Below are 16239 nucleotides of genomic sequence, written 5' to 3'. Positions count from 1 at the left end.
GTTCCACTGTGACCTCACAGCAGTTTCAAGAGCAGTGGGGCAATCGTTTCAAGAGCGGTGGGGCAAAGGTGATAATGTTTAAGGAGAAATGCAAGAGTGAATAGTGAAGAGGAACCAATGCAGGTAAGCCTAAAAATGCTCAACTGCGTGCTTTCCACAATTTGTCACACTACAGATTGGTGCACACTGTCATCTCTAAGTGGTTTGTATGTAAATGAACACGGACAGCATTCACATCCCATGCTAGTGCATGTTATATATAAATACGAGCCTAAAGGGGCTTCAGACTTGTTTTTGTCAAACAGCAGCCCATTGTTCCACATTGTAAACTGAGAGGAACTGCAAAAGTAGCCAGCAGTATAACACAGGGGCCAGCTGCTCAAAGTGGCGTTTCCAAAAACAACTATCTACACTGCACTTTTCTCCTACAATCTCACTTTGTATTCACAACCTCAATGGAATATAATATTTGGCCCCTATGGAAATGAATAAGAGTCTGAAACATGAGAAGTTATTCTATGCAGCAGGAGGAAGCTCAAGAGATCCTTTTATCCTCAAAGTTACTTTTAGGTCATGAGACTTTCAGAAGACACTTAGCTAATTTCCTTTATCTGTGAACTTCTTGTCACTTTTAGGACCTCTTTTAATTCAGGGAGATATTGGCTAAAGATAAACCTGGTAATGCATCAGATCTCTCCAGGCAGTGTGGGGTAAGGCAAGAGTGGATGTGAGGCCAAAACTTGTTTTCCTCTCATAAAATGGTTCAGAAATGAACACCTCGACCACGGATTTAGAAATTACTTCCATTTTCTACTGCAGAAGCGGTAAAGTCTCCAGTAGAAGTGGAGTTTTCTTTATGGTAAGATGGGGCCTTCAAGTTTAGGGAAGCAGACAATGCCCACACAATAATTCATTTGAATTATACTTCGGATTCATTCAATTTAAAATCTCCCCTTCCTTTATTTCATGTCATGATTCATAATTCTTATGTTCCTACACACACACGATACAAAACGGTATTTTTAGCATCATTTCTAAAAGCAGACTTTTAAATGTTTTAAAGTAATCTGTGCACTAAGTACAAGATGTCATAGACAACTTGTACTACAGAAACCAGATGAAAGCAATTTGGTTCCGTAGGGAAAAACAACAAGTACAAAGAAACAACTGATGAATTTGAAAAGTGTTTGGTAATGTCCTACGCTATTAGTATCTCCACACTGACGCACACAAATAATCACCATAATCCTACTTGGCATTGCATCTCCCTGCTGTCCAAATATCCACTAGTTTAAAATGTTACCACCTCTGCTTCTCCCCTACGTGCAATAATATTGGGGCATATTTCAGGCTTCTTGCACCTCTCACTGCGTATAGAAAGACCACCCGGACAAAGGGACACTGTCTTGGATCCAGAATTCCTATGAGCGAAACTCTGCTGATGAGATGCGCCTGCTGGCGGGAATTTTGGCCGGTTCCCTCTGCAGCCTTCCTCTTCCCTGACTTCCTCCAGTGGGAGCCTCCGCTGGATTGCAGTCCCTTGTGCAAAAGGAAAGAGCCCTTCTATTTGTAGAAGGGCAACTCAGGATCCAACCCACCATGTTTATTTGACCATGTGATCTCCCTGACCCTTGATATTGAACTAGCTCACTCAGCAGTTTCATATCCAGGGTCAACACAAAGCCCATGTTCAAATAAACCTGGGATCCATCCGTTTGATAGCACAATTCTTTATGCAGCAAGAGGAGCAGGAAAGAACCTGAGGTTCGCGACAATCTCATTATGCACCCAGGTAAAACTGGGGAAGTAGTATCTCAACAGCTCCTATCAACAGGTCACCAACTGCTGCCAGTATTTGAGCATACGGAAACTTCCCCCAAATAGAACTCTAACTTTAAAATTCTCTTATGCCTAAATAGTAAGTAACAGAACAAGGAAGGAAGGAAAGAGAAGCACCACCACCTTGTTGTCAGCATACCTGTGTAGTGATAGTCGGCCAGTGGATGGCTTGGTGACCGCACAGACCTCTTCAGCAGCAACCTGGTCAGAGCAGCCTGAGAGGGGGAAAAATACAAGTAAAGTGGTTTCATGACAAACAAAACAAGCCCACTGCCACCAAGCAGGCACAACCTTTATTGTTTACTACAGTGATCGATTTAAAGTCGACCTTACTAACAATGCACAGAGTGAGTAACGCTTTTTTATTCATCCTTGTAACTAAGCCTTTGAGGTGGGTAGCATGAGGCTAGACATATGAAGTCTGCTTAGCAAAAACCGAGTGTCACGCAGTATATACTCTGGCATAAGCTTTCTTGGGCCAAAGCCCTTTTTTTATTGAAAGCAGGAGTGTCAAAACTTTCCTAGCCTGAAAACTAAATTTAATTTTGGAGAAGCTCTTAGGGGCCACATTCCAGTGGTGGATGGGGTCAAAGGCAAAAGGGGAAAGGAAAATAACAAAAATACCAGCATATTTTAGTTCTTACTGCCAGTAATGAAGCCTTAGGAAAGGCATTTCAGTCTTTTAGAATGGGAAATTAACCGTGCAAAAGCCAGGAAACCACCAAATGATTGGCAGTCGGGGGAAAGAGACAGTGCCAGGGGAAAGGGCTGTGGCCAACTGGGGAACCCACAAGGGCCATACTGGGCCTGCAGTTCAACATGGGCCTGAGGTTTAACACTATTGATTTAAATATGCTGCTCTTCAGCCCCAAAGGCCACCCAGTTGTCAGGAGCGCCCTAGCTGCCTCTTGCAGTCCCCACCAATAGCCAACTCAGGACATAGACGATGAGGAATTCTTTCCGAGACGTTATTCCTTTATTACTTTATGACTTTTTCAGAATACTAATCGCTAGCACCAAAGCAAGGAACAGCACTGGGGAAAGATAGCAGAGTAGCCTAAGCTCCAGGTAAGGCAGTTGGTTCCCGTTTGAAGGAGAATCACGGGAAGACCCTGAACTTATGGACTAGAGAGAGATCCTCCCTCTTTCCCTTGGGTCCTCAGGACGCGACCATTGTTTGTGCGCCAAACGAGCGCTATGCCTCCTTTCCGCGCCCTCCATCTGTCATCGCTCCCTGCGTCTGCGCCGAGCGTCCAGCAAGCCCCCCTCCAGCACTCTCTCGCTGCCAGGGTCACTATCTATCCCAGGAATGCTGGCAGGAGGAATCTCTGCCAGCTGCTGTGCTTGTGAGAGATGAGCATGCTCCTCTCCCACAGATTGCTGTTCCTCCTCAGAATCAGAACTATTCTGGGGCTCTATTGGCTCAGTTTCCACCCTGACACCAGAGTGGCTATGGGTTATTATACTCTCAACCATACTTCAATTTTACAGAAAAGGAACTGAAGTCAACACACAAGAGCATCATGAACAACTATGATTTATTGTGACAGAAATGAGCTGAGCCTTCCTCTGGGCTTGCATACTCCCCTCCTCTCATGTGAGCACTACCCATTTTTGATTAACCACTGCTTGTTGTGTTCTCTGAACCTGACAAACCATGCTTAAACTACGCTTTGATCGAAACAACCCAACCTCTAATCGTGGTTTATGAAGCTGGCTTGTTTCAAACAAACAATAATTAAGATAAACTACAGTTTAAGGTTCAGATGACACGCTAAAATGTGGTTAATCTAAAACAGAATTGAAAGCTTCCTATCTCCTCCTCACGGCTATGCTGGAGGAGGAGAGGGAAGCATGCAAGCCTGGAGAGAGACTAGACTCATTTCCATCATGATACATCAAGGGTGGGCATCTTGTGGCTCTCTAGACATTGTTAGACTGCAATGCCCATAATGCCCAGCATAGCCAATGGTGAGGCATGATGGCACCTGTAGCCCAACAACATCTGGAGGGCCACAATTTCCCCACCCCTGCAATAAATCGTGATTTACTGTGATGTCCAAATGCAGCCACTGACTTGCCAATGGCTGCCCTGAGTTGAGACGCAGATCTCCCTGTTTCATGTCTAAAAAACTCTTATCCGGAAGACAGTCTGTATCTCCCCCTTCCTCTCCAGCTTCGATTTAGTACGGTGCGCTCACCAGTAAAAGTATTTGTGACATAATTAAGTTTCTTCTCCTACACAGAAGTATTATCTCATTTGATAATGATCCCTGTCAGCACGTGCCCAGTTACAGGCAAATTCCCACCCAGGGATTCTGCCTTAATTAATGACTCTTTGCAGAACCAGTCAGTAGCCACATTTAAACATTCAGTTCACTCCAGTAAACAGTATTCCAAAGCAAGCAGATAAATTAAGGCCAGAATGATTCCAGGAAATCAGTTGGTGCCACCAGAGCTCAAAGAAATTGTAGGCAGTAGATATTACTCAACTACTTTTCTGTAAAGCGCCTGTACTTTTAACACTTACCAAGGACCTGTGTGCACTTCATTTTGATATTATTATCAATAATAATAATAATTATTAGTAGTAATATAGCAGTTTCATCACACAGATACAGGGAGATAGTTTCAAATTAAGTTTCTCCTAGGTGACAGCAGGCAGTAACATACTTATTTAATTAATATTCTGCCTTTCTATGGATAAGACTCCAGATGGCCAATTAAGAACTAGGAATCTGATCTTATATTGGCCATGCTGGCTAGGGATGATGGGAATTGTAGCCCAACACGTCTGGAAGGTATCCGGTTAGGGAAAGCTGCTGCAATCAGTAGAAGGAAAGCTCTCTTTATTAGATATAGCTTCCAAGTTTTACTTCGCGCCGCTTAGATTTTTGGACTCTTCCTCTCAATTAGCTTAAAAACCAAACAACCCAAACCCATGACAGCTTTATGACAGATAACAGCACTGCCCATGAAGCTGCCTTATATTGAGTCAGACCACCCGTCCATCTAGCTCGGTATTGTCTACATTAACCTTGCCCAACCTGGTGCCTTTCGGGAAAGGCCATAGCTCAGGGCTGGAGCACCTGCTTTGTCCCAGGTTTGATCCCTGGGAAGTCCCTGCCTGAAGCCCTGCAGAGCCGCTTCCAGTCAGTATAGACAATGCTGAGCTAGATAGATCGACTGTCTGACTTGCTACAAGGCAGTTTCCCATGTTCCCAGGTGTGTTGGACTACAACTTCCAGCACCCCCAAGGGGATGCTGGGAGTTGTAATCCAACACACCCAAAGGGCACCAGGTTGGGGAAGGCTAGCCTACGCTGACTGGCAGCAGTTCTCCAGGGTTTCAGGCAGGAGTTTTTCCGGCCCTATCTGGCATGTGCTCTACCCATGGGGAAACAGCCCTTCCACACTAGGCAACAGCTAGCATACAGGCAACCCACTCTAGGACCATAAAGGCCAAGAGGCAGATGCATCATCAACAGTGGAAGGAGGACTGGAAGGGGAGATGCAGAAGGGAAAAAGGAATATCAAAGGAAGTTTTATTTATTTATTTATATACACACACACACATACATATATAGAGACAGACAGACAGACAGACAAAGAGGGAGGGAGACACGCACGCACAGGGTGCAGGACTAGAGATGCAAGACAGGATTTTCTTAAGAATGGGTTGTGCTGGCAAAACCTCTTCTATTACAAGGTGAAAGCTTGCAAAACATACAAGGTTGCCTAGTATCGTTCCTCCCCTCAAAGAGATCAATACCGTCAGCCCCCCCCGCCATATCTAATTAGATCCATCACGGATTGATGAAGACTTACCAGAATGTTTCCTTTTGCTTCATGTAAGCAGTGAAATGCCAGCTCTTGGTTGGTGCCACCGCCAGGAAATATACTTGAGCAAGCAGCAGTTAGCAGGTTCTCCACTGTTAAATAAAAAATAACAACACACAACATCACATCCATCCAAGACAAGTGGTGGACTGGTGAAAAAACCAAAACATCTATTTTTTAAGAGTAAGTCAGTGGTTTTCTTCTTAATCTTGCTCATCACACATACTGCTTCCATCACCACTTCCTGAGGAAATGCAGTCCCATCATCCCCTAATGCAGGAGTGTCGAACCTCTTGAAGCCAGCGGGCCGCATTCAATTTTAGAGAAGCTTTTGGGGACCGCATTGCAGTGGTGGGCGGGGACAAATGCAAAAGGGGCAGGGCCAAAAATACCACCATATTTTATCTCAAAGCTCCTCCTGCCAGTAACTAAGCCTCAGGAGAAGCATTTTGACCTTTTATAATTGGGGGGAAAACCCACACAAAAGCTGGGAAACCACCAAACAATTGGTGATCGGGCTATCTGGTGAACCCCAGGGGGCCATACTGGGAGCCCAGGCAGGCCAGATTTTGTCCATGGGCCTGAGGCTCAACAGCCCAGCCTTAATGGTTCCAAGTCCAATTTGCTAAGGTGCCCTTGCCCTGCTCCCTACCACTCCATTGCCACTGTCTACTCCATCTACACATCAGGGGCAAGAGAAAGACATGAACAATAAGAAGCCTTAGCTATCTCACGCTCATGAGAAAATTGTGCCTCTAAGGATGCAATCCTATGCATAATTAGACAGAAAAAATGACTTTTCTCTCTCTAAATATGCACTGGATTGCACTCTAAGTCACTTTCAGCACTAACTGGCTGAGTAATGGAGTGGAGAAAGGGGAAGTCCAAGAATCAACTTTTGCACTGCCTTTCCATCAACGTGAAAACAGAATGCTGGGGTAGTGGGGTCGAGGAAGACTCACTGTAAGTACTGCTGAGTCCAGAGATGTGTGTCTTTTGCAACAGTGGGTGTTTTAAAGCAGGCACAGAATCTAAATATGGCTGCAGAAATGTTAAGCTCTCAAATGCATCACCAGGCCCAGATTCAGCTGAGCCCCCCCCTTTTGCCATTCCACATGGCAACACAGTTACGACTGACCAGAATATGGAATAGAGTCTTTCCTGCGATGGCCCCTCCCTAAGGAGGCCCACCACACCTATCTTAGTGTTTTAGAAAGTGTTTTAACACCTTTATGTTTTAACAAGCTTCTAGCACTTTAACTGAAAAATCCCCAACCACTTTAGCAGTCAACTGTGTTTTACGGAAATATTATCCTTATGGGGCAATATCCAATGCTGCACGGAACTTCCGCTTCCCCATACAGTTCCCCAAGTTCTCCTGAAATCAGTTCTGGATAGAACCCCAACCTTCCGGGACAGATTTTAGGGAGGTGTAGGGGGCTGCAGGGGGAGGGGGAATAGCCCCCCCCCCTCCACTGATGGACATTGTCAGTGGGAGGCACAGTTGGATTTTACCCATTTTTTTTATTGATCAGGTTGATAGCTTTTACTATTTGTAACCTACTTTGACTCTGTAAAAAATAAAAGTACCGCAAAAATGTAATACTTTAGTACAAAGAAGCAACTCTCCAATCTCTAGCTTTCACACCAATTTTCAATTTAGACTTCCTCCATTTTGGATGAGCCTTAATCTCTCCAGTGGATCAGTGGTCAACAGCATGACTGATCATACAAAAACTTTAAAGAGATGTACCACTCCTGCCTCTCATTAGGAATTCAGTTTTCAAGCTCTTTACCATTCTCTTGGGTTGATGCACTGGATTCAAGTTCCTCCCACGGCTGCCACACCAACTCCTCTTTGGCCTTGTCAGAGGCTGCCAGAGATCGATCTCTAAGAGGTGGGATTTCTGCTTGAAATCGTGGCCCCACATTGATCCGTCTATAAAAAAATAAATGTACGTTAACTTCTAGGAGATGCCAGTTTGCTAAGACCAACAACCTGCTTCTTTGAAACTAGTTACAGCTGAACTGGTGGCATAGGCAAAAATGGTAAGTCACCCATTTCTCTAGCTACCTTCACCCATTTTAAAATCATCACTAAACTCTAGTTTCAAAATACACATTTTTGCATGTGCCTTCTTGGCCACCCACCATATGCTAGCTAGGAGCAAGGTTGCTAAAAACAGGTGCAAGCTTCAGAAGCCACACACAACCGTAAGTCTATTTACTTACATGTAACAGTGCATGAAAGCCAAATATGGTCTGTTTCTTCACATAGCCTTTTCCCATTCCATACATCAGCCTCCTCCAACCAGGTGCCCTCCAGATACGTTGGACTGCAACTTCCATAAGGAAGTATGGGAATTACAGTCTCAAAACATCTGAAGGGCACCAGACTGGGGAAAGCTGCCACTGTCAGGGTGGACACTGAGCCCATAGAATCCCAGAGTAGTTCTGATTCTGAGGGAGAGCAGTCGCTCCTGGGAGAGGAGCGCGCTCCTCTTTCCCAGGACCAACAGCTGACGGAGATTCCTCCCACCAGCATTCCTAGTTTAGTTAGCAGTCCAGGGAGTGACCGAGCACAGATAGCAGACTTGGTGGATGCGCGACGCAGACGCAGAGAGCGGCGCCAGATGGAGGGCGCGGAAAGGAGGCGTAATGCCAGGTTGGCGCGCAAACAACGGCTGCGCCCAGAGGATCCAAGGGAAAAGGGGATGGACTCTCCCTAGTCCTTAAGTTCAGGGGTCTGCCAGTAATTCCCTTTCAAACGGGGACCAACTGTTCCAACTTAGGGCATAGGTACTGTGCTGCTCAGATCTAGTTGCAATCGGTATAGTTGTTAAGTTGTAAAAGAAGAATAAAGCTTTGAAAGGAATCCCTTTGTCTGTGTCTGGACTTGGCTACTGGATTAGACTGAGAGAGGCCTCCAAGGAGCCCTTGACAGCCACATGTGATCTGCTAAGTAATCATTACAGAAGGCTCAAAGGCCCAGTCCACGTGTACAAATATGACTGTGTGTTAAGTCTGGATATATGAGGGCACAGTACCTATAGCGTTGAACCAGGATGTAGGAACTTCAGGTTTAAATTCCTGTCAAAGCTGTGAAGCTAACTTTGTAGTCCTGGACAAGCTATTTCACAAGTCTGGTGTGAGAGTAAGAAAATACTCAAAGCTCCTTGAAGGAGCGGCAGAATACGAACGAATAACACACACACAAGCTTTAAATAACTTGCTTCAAATGTATAAAAACATATTTGGTAAGGGAAAAAACTTTTCTTTTTATTTCTATATTAAAAATATATTTGTAGTGGGCCTGAGCTGGGTTGCAGTTAAACCTCAAAAAAACCAAGATTATGGCAACCAGCTTGATTGATAACTGGCAAATAGAGGGAGAAAACGTGGAGGCAGTGACACACTTTGTCTTTCTAGGCGCAAAGATTACTGCAGACGCTGGCTGCAGCCAGGAAATCAGAAGACGATTACTTCTTGGGAGGACAGCAATGACAATCTTGATAAAATAATGAAGAGCAGAGACATCACACTGACAACAAAGGTCCGCATAGTTAAAGCAATGGTATTCCCCGTAGTAACCTATGGCTGCGAGAGCTGGACCATAAGGAAGGCTGAGCGAAGGAAGATAGATGCTTCTGAACTGTGGTGCTGGAGGAAAATTCTGAGAGTGCCTTGGACTGCAAGAAGATCAAACCAGTCCATACTCCAGGAAATGAAGCCAGACTGTTCACTTGAGGGAATGATATGAAAGGCAAAACTGAAGTACTTTGGCCACATAATGAGAAGACAGGATACCCTGGAGAAGATGCTGATGCTAGGGAAAGTGGAAGGCAAAAGGAAGAGGGGCCGACCAAGGGCAAGGTGGATGGATGATATTCTGGAGGTAACGGACTCGACCTTGGGGGAGGCGACGGCTGGCAGGAAGCTCTGGCGTGTGCTGGTCCATGAAGTCACGAGGAGTCGGAGGCGACTGACCGAATAAACAACAACAACAGTGAACCTGAAGTCTGCCACCTACACCAAATGTGGCTGAAGACATTACGCACTTGTTCTTTGACCATGGTGAAGGCCTGAGACTTTAAGGCTACAGTCCTATACATGTTAAGCAGAAATAAGACCCAGTGAAATGAATGGAAGCTGTTGTTTTTTAGTAAATCTGCATGGGAATATCTTGGCTACAATCTTAAAACACTTACTAGGGAATAAGTGCCCATTCAACTCATTGGGAGTTATCTCAGAGTAATCGTGTTTAGGATTATTCTGCAAGAACAACTGGATAATCCACTGTGATCTTCTGGAACTAAATGCTATCATAACAGATCGGGAAGCAGCAGCTTGTATCTTGCTGGGTACCTTTACATCAACATCCTTAACCATGACCAACATATGGTATGCAGAGATATGCTGTCTCTGTACACGGAGGTTTGTTACAGAGCCTTGCCTCAAAATACAGGAAGCCTCATGCTGTGCAGTCCCATTAAAATACACATGTAAACTTAACTAATTAAACATTTGTGAGACCAGATGGTGCAAACAAATCATTTCTATAAAGCCACAGCTCTGTTCTGCTCTCCTTGACCTGAGGCCAGCAAGGGCTGCCAGGGGAAGCAGAGCAGCACCGAGTGGCTGGTAGACTACTATATAGTAGCAAGAACAAGCCTGATGCCTGCTCACCTTTGCCCTATGCAGCGCAAAATGAGCCACACATTCTCATTCGTATAGAAAGGTGGATGGGAAGGCTTATCAGCAACTACGGTCAAGAGCTAGATGTGGCCTTACATGACTCTATCTGGTTTGGGATCCAGTGGCTGGAGAATGAATGCAATAAATAAGAGCCATGTTGGGTCAGACCAAGGGTCCATCTAGTCCAGTATTATGTTCGCAGAGTGACCAATCCGCTGCCCACAGGAAACTCATGAGCAGGCCATGAGTGCAACAGCAATATGATAACATTCTTGCAAAATGCTTTATACAGGTGATTAACAGGAGATTCATTAGAGCAGCCTTGCCCACCCTGATGCCCTCCAGATGTTTTGGACTTCATCAGCCTCAACCAGTGTGGCCAATGATCAGGAATCCTGGAAGTTGTAGTCCAAAAGGATCTGGAGGGAACCAGGATGGGGAAGGTGGCATTAGAGTAACGCTGATCAGAATATGCAGGCAGATCTTTTTAAGGCTTTAATTTAGAATAGACACCGGTAAAAAACAAACCAGCTTTTCAGGCACCCAATTTATCTAGGCTCATATTTACAGGAACTTTTTACGTTTTAGATTCTGTTTTCATCTTGTATCTTCAAAGTAATGTTTCGGACTAGGTCTTGTAAGCTAAGGAAGAGAGGTATACAGATCCCAACGCCAGGGAGAGTAACTGGTGGAGAGGCCAAAGCTCTTTGCCCCATTCCTCCATAGGAAAAAGCAACACATTATGGGTTGCTTGACTCACACTTATGGAAATCTTCTCACGCTAGTGGACATGAAGGGATGCTCTGACATTACAATTAAATGCTTGCAATGTATATATTTTCAACTGAATATTACTTACGGTTCAATGCTGACAGGAGTACACTCTCCCATTACTGAAAGGACAGGAGGAGTGACTTCTGCACTATCTGCAAGTCAAAATGACACAATTAATTGGTCCAAACTTCTACATAAAGGATTATTAATGCCACACTATTATTATTTTCTTTTGCAGAGTGTCTCTCTCATGTAATTTTTTCAGTTTTCTAGCATCCTTTCAAATTCAACTATTATATAGTGTTCCAACAACTCTTTCTAAGTTAGGAAGTTATCGCAGCATAAGCAGGGTGCATGCACCCCAACCTGAATGAACAGGCAACACCCTCCCCCCAACACAACTTATGAGTGTCATCCCCAGTAATAATTTCTTTCTTCCAGCCTTGATGCTCCTACCATTCCAGCCCCAAAGGAACAATGCATAAAAACTTACTGGATCTGAGCAGCGTCCTGTGTGCACTTTTAGGAGTGATGGGGGGTGGAACCGAGTTACCACTAGCAGAAAGGATAGCGTTGAAATACAGTCCAGAACCCTCTCGCACTGGGCTGAGTATTGGTGGGGGAGTATAAGGAGGTAGCTCAAAGTTCCTGTCGGAAGGGTGATCTGCCAAGCGGACAGGAGAGCGTAAGTGGCTCTGATAAGGTGTGACACTGGAATAGACTGGCGGAGCAATGAATGTGCCGGCTTTCGGTGGTATGAAGAGAGGCTCTGGTCTGGGTCGTTGCTTTGGTTTCCGTGCAAATCCTTCCACTTCTTCTTTTGAAGCAGTACCTTCATGCTACAAAAAATAAATGAGTTTTGTTTCACACCATTCCAAGTACTGAAGTGATTTATGCCCCCCAATACAGGCTTGTATCCAATGGCGTCCCTCCACTCACAGAAAGCTGTTCAACCCAGCAGAGGCTTTGAAGCAGGGAGGGAAACAATTTTCAGAACCCCCTGTATCCTGCAGTCCCCATGCCAATTCTTCCACACTGTTTCAAAGGGTCACCAAACACTCTGGAGCAGATTTGGAAAGGCACAGGCTGCAATAAAAGTCACCTCCACCTACTTCTGTTCATGGAAGCCTCCCACTGGATCAAAGAGCCTTCAGTGAGGGACACAAGTGGATACAACCCATAAATGTTACGCTAAAACCAATCGAAACTACATGGCTGCTCAATCAGCTTATACTAGTATTTTTTAAAAACCTACAAGGATATTGTTTTGTTATGTATATAGCACAATCAATGTACCTGGTACTTTAAAGTAAAAAGGGCAGTGCGGGGGAGGTCGCTGCCTTGAGGAGCATAGGCTCCAACTACTGCAGAAGCATTGCATTCAATCCAGGAAGAATGAGCAAGACAAGCTGAAAGGCTACCACTAACCACTACCCATACTTCTTGGCTTTTGCCATTCCAGAGAAGAACACAGCCCTGTAACTTTGTAACTTGCTCAGAGCTATAGCAAGCACCAGTGGGTGCTCAGTGCTCAGAGCTATAGCAAGCACCTTGCGAAATGACAAAGAAAGCATTATATGAATCATGTTAAGAGTGAAAAAGCTAAGACACCCATCCTGGAATATGAAGCATGGATAATCCACTCTCAGTATACTTTTTCTTTATGGAACCTGTATCCTGTTAGGATACATTTATCTAGCCATTATATTTACCTACCAAGGCTAAGTAAAACAGCTGAAGAAAGGCTGCCTGTAGCTTCTCAGTGCATTCAGAATACACAGGCACTGTGAAAAGAGTTTAATGTAGGATTATCATGTACAACTTTCATACAGGAAGAGGACTTGCATAGGAAAAAACCTTGAAAAACAGATGTCAACCATAATATACAATCACTGATATTTGCTTTTTATGGTTTCTTTCTATGCAGAAATGCTTTCCCAAGCTGAAAAGTGTAACATTTGATGTGGCCTAAAGACCCTGCAGAAAATATTAATGGCTTGTATTAATAAAAAAAAATAATCCACAACCCCATGACGTAATCAATTGTCACTGAAAGCACCCTTTTTCAAATGAAAACTGATCAGTACATCAAATTCCTGATATTAAAGAGGATTTCCCTCTGATCTACCTTGCTTCCCATTTTCCATTGAGAAAATAGCTAGAGAGCGATGGCTTTGCAATTGCAATACCAGATATCAGCCTGGATTGCACAACATCCCAGGCTCACCATGGGTTGCTTAACCCCCCAATGAGCTGCACATGCTATTTTGAATATGCAACCCCTGATCAGGGGTGGGGTGTTCCATATTGTGCAAACCTCTGGCTACCGCGGGTTATTTAAGGGTTAAACAACCCTCACATAACCCTACTACAAGCCATGGGTTATGTGAGAGTTGTTTAACCCTCAAATAGCCCATGGTGGCCGGGTTTGCAGAACATGCCAACCGCCCGATTGGGGGCTGCATATTCAAAATGGTGCCAGCACGCACCACAGCTCATCCGGGGTTAAACAACCCAAAATGCCTTGCAAATTAGCCACCACGCAGCCTTTCAAAGTTACAAGACTAAAATATACTCTGGGACCTCAAAAACAGGACACAGATTAAGAACAATGTAGACAAGGGTATCTTCACGGGCTGCCCCAAGATGCTACTTAAGGCAAAATCCACAGCACTACTGTTGAGAATGGATATTTTACTAGACTACTAAGTAACTCACTGCTGTCTGCAGTTAAAACCCAAATTTAACTAGCTTGCAAAACAACATAGCCTTGCAACGGGTTACTGGCAGAGAACAAGAGAAGCAACCTGAATAAGCAAACCAAAACCTGCTCTACACAGAAAGTGCACGTAGGTGAGACACACAGAAGTTTCCCTTTGTGAGCTCAGAGGGTTAATTCCTGCAGCAGTGGAAGCAACCGCTTGTGCAACGGGGAATTGGCAGTTCTACAAACAATGTGAAATGAGTGGGAACGCTTGTTTCCGGCAGGTCAGCAGAGCTCACACAAGGGGGCTCTGCTGACCTGTCCTGATCTGGGTTACTTTTAGAACTGCAAAATCCCCACTGTGCAAGCAGTTGCTTACACTGGCGCAAAATGAACAGTAGGAGCACAGCGGCACTATAGGATATTGCCCCAGGATTCCAAACACAGGATGCCCCTGGATTCCAAGTGCTTCTCCTGATCTGAACCTACCCAGACACTACCATTGATGCCTGGGGCCTTCCTCTTAGTGCCACCTCCAAGAGAGGCTCAGAAGGTGGCAACAAGGGAGAGGGCCTTTTCAGTGGTGGCCCACCAATTATGGAATCATCTCCCCACTGAGGCCCGACCTGGCACCAAAACTGTCATCTTTTCAGTGCCAGATTAAGACTGTCCTCTTCTCCCAGGCGTTTAATGGCATATGATGGGGCATTTATGCCAGCTGTCTGAACAGGTCTAGTATTTTACTGAAATTGTTTTTAGCTGTTTAAATTTTTAAAAAGTTATAAATTTAAATTTTTATGCTGTATTTTATCTTGTGAATTGTTGTGAACCACCCAGGCTATTGGGCAGTATAGTAATGAAATAAATAATAATACCTGAGCTGACGGGTCCATATTCAAGTTGCGATTGGACCTCCTCCGGGTGACTATGACAGATGGCTTGCTCTCAGAAATGCCATGGTCATTTGTCATAAACCGCTGCTGTGGCTTTCCATCCTCACTCCTCTCCCTCCCAATATCTTGACAGTCCAGCCTCCTCACTGGCACAGACACAGGAATGATGAGAGGCACAAGGCTGCTGTCCTCCCGGGCTCTCTTCGGGGCTGGTGAAGAACTAGCAAATTCTACCACACTCCTTGGTGCGGTTGCTGCCACCTCACTCTTATTCTTTTCTTCGGATGTTTCGGGTTCCTTGGTACAAAAAGACCAAGCGCAAATTAAGATATCTGAAGCATATCGGTACATGTGGAAAGATTAGGACAACTAACAGACTGACAACTGTTAGTGGCCCTACAAGCAAGACAGAAGGGATAAAACACATGTTCCTTTCAGTGCCTGAAATTTGCCAGCAAGCAAGAGTGTGGTGTAGCGGTTAGAGAGTTGGGCTTGGGAGACCCAGGTTCTAGTCCCCATTCAGCCATGAAGCTCACTCAGGTGACTGGGTCAGCCTAACCTACCTCACAGTGTTGTTGTGAGGATAAAATGAAGAGATGGATCATGTTTACCACAGTGGGCTCCCTGGAGGAAAGGCAGGATATAAATGTAAGAAATAAAATAAAATATGACTACCACATCAAAAGGAATTACCAGCAAGAATAATATACAGCAGGGGTGTGGACAACTGCAGAGGGTCCAGGGGCCATTTTTGTCCCCCATCCCCTGATGGGCAGCCCCCTTGCCCAAGAAAATCCAAAAAATTGGCAATTTGTCCCTGCTGTGCTGCCAAATTTGGCAGCAAAAAAGGGGGGAGGGAATGGCATTTGTAGCACTATGGAGGGCTGATTTAGCTTGTTTGCAAGCTAAATATGATCCTTGTAAAGCTTTGTAGTTCTACAGATGGCACTTTTTTTCTAACAATGTATGTAATTGTTGCTGCTGAATTCAGAGGTATGGCAAGAGGAGCCATCTACAGGCTCATCCCTGATCTACAGATTAACATTGCTTAGAGAGACATTTAAGGATGTTTGCTTACAATACAAAATGGACAATGGCTCTCAGTGCTGATCTTTCTTCAGATGTTTGGGCATGTCTTCATTATTATTTATTGCTATTATTTATATCCCACCTTTATGGATACAAATTCTTCCAAGGCAGCTAACAAATAACATTAACAAAATCACAATGAACAACATCAGAATATAATAATTCGTAAAGATCCTTCTCACAGGGTAGATGGTGGTATGATTCCCTGTGAGACGAGGGGTAATTCCAGCTGGACAGGCTCTGAGTGGGTCTTTGCCTACCTACCCCCCCTCTCCTGGAATCCTTCCCACTGGGGCTTTTGGTAGCAGGTGGCCCTCTGAAGGGGTGGGGAAAATGAATATATAGGGATATAAATGGATATAGGTATGAACTACTAAAAGCTGCATTCAGACTCAATGTTAACCCA

General features: G+C 44.7%; 1 protein-coding gene across 4 annotated transcripts in view; it reads right to left on the bottom strand.

The window, feature by feature from the left end:
- MIDEAS (mitotic deacetylase associated SANT domain protein) overlaps positions 1-16239 on the bottom strand; it is a 65594-nt gene that overhangs the window by 15470 nt on the left and 33885 nt on the right. For 3 of the 4 annotated variants that reach the window (XM_084847009.1, XM_084847017.1, XM_084846999.1), the window contains exons 3-8: positions 14727-15041; positions 11641-11986; positions 11233-11299; positions 7475-7617; positions 5667-5770; positions 1979-2054 (exon numbers count right to left, since the gene is read on the bottom strand). In XM_084847009.1, the coding sequence (XP_084703135.1) occupies positions 1979-2054; positions 5667-5770; positions 7475-7617; positions 11233-11299; positions 11641-11986; positions 14727-15041 (1051 nt within the window). The remainder of the gene's footprint in view (positions 1-1978; positions 2055-5666; positions 5771-7474; positions 7618-11232; positions 11300-11640; positions 11987-14726; positions 15042-16239) is intronic. The other variant, XM_084847027.1, reaches the window with a different exon arrangement.

This window comes from Heloderma suspectum, chromosome 1 (genome assembly GCF_057233095.1).
Source record: "Heloderma suspectum isolate Gila_16-S chromosome 1, 16-S_ref, whole genome shotgun sequence".
In the NCBI taxonomy this organism is placed as follows: domain Eukaryota; kingdom Metazoa; phylum Chordata; class Lepidosauria; order Squamata; family Helodermatidae; genus Heloderma; species Heloderma suspectum.
Note: the sequence above shows the minus strand (reverse complement) of the source record. Positions and strands in the feature narration are given on the sequence as shown.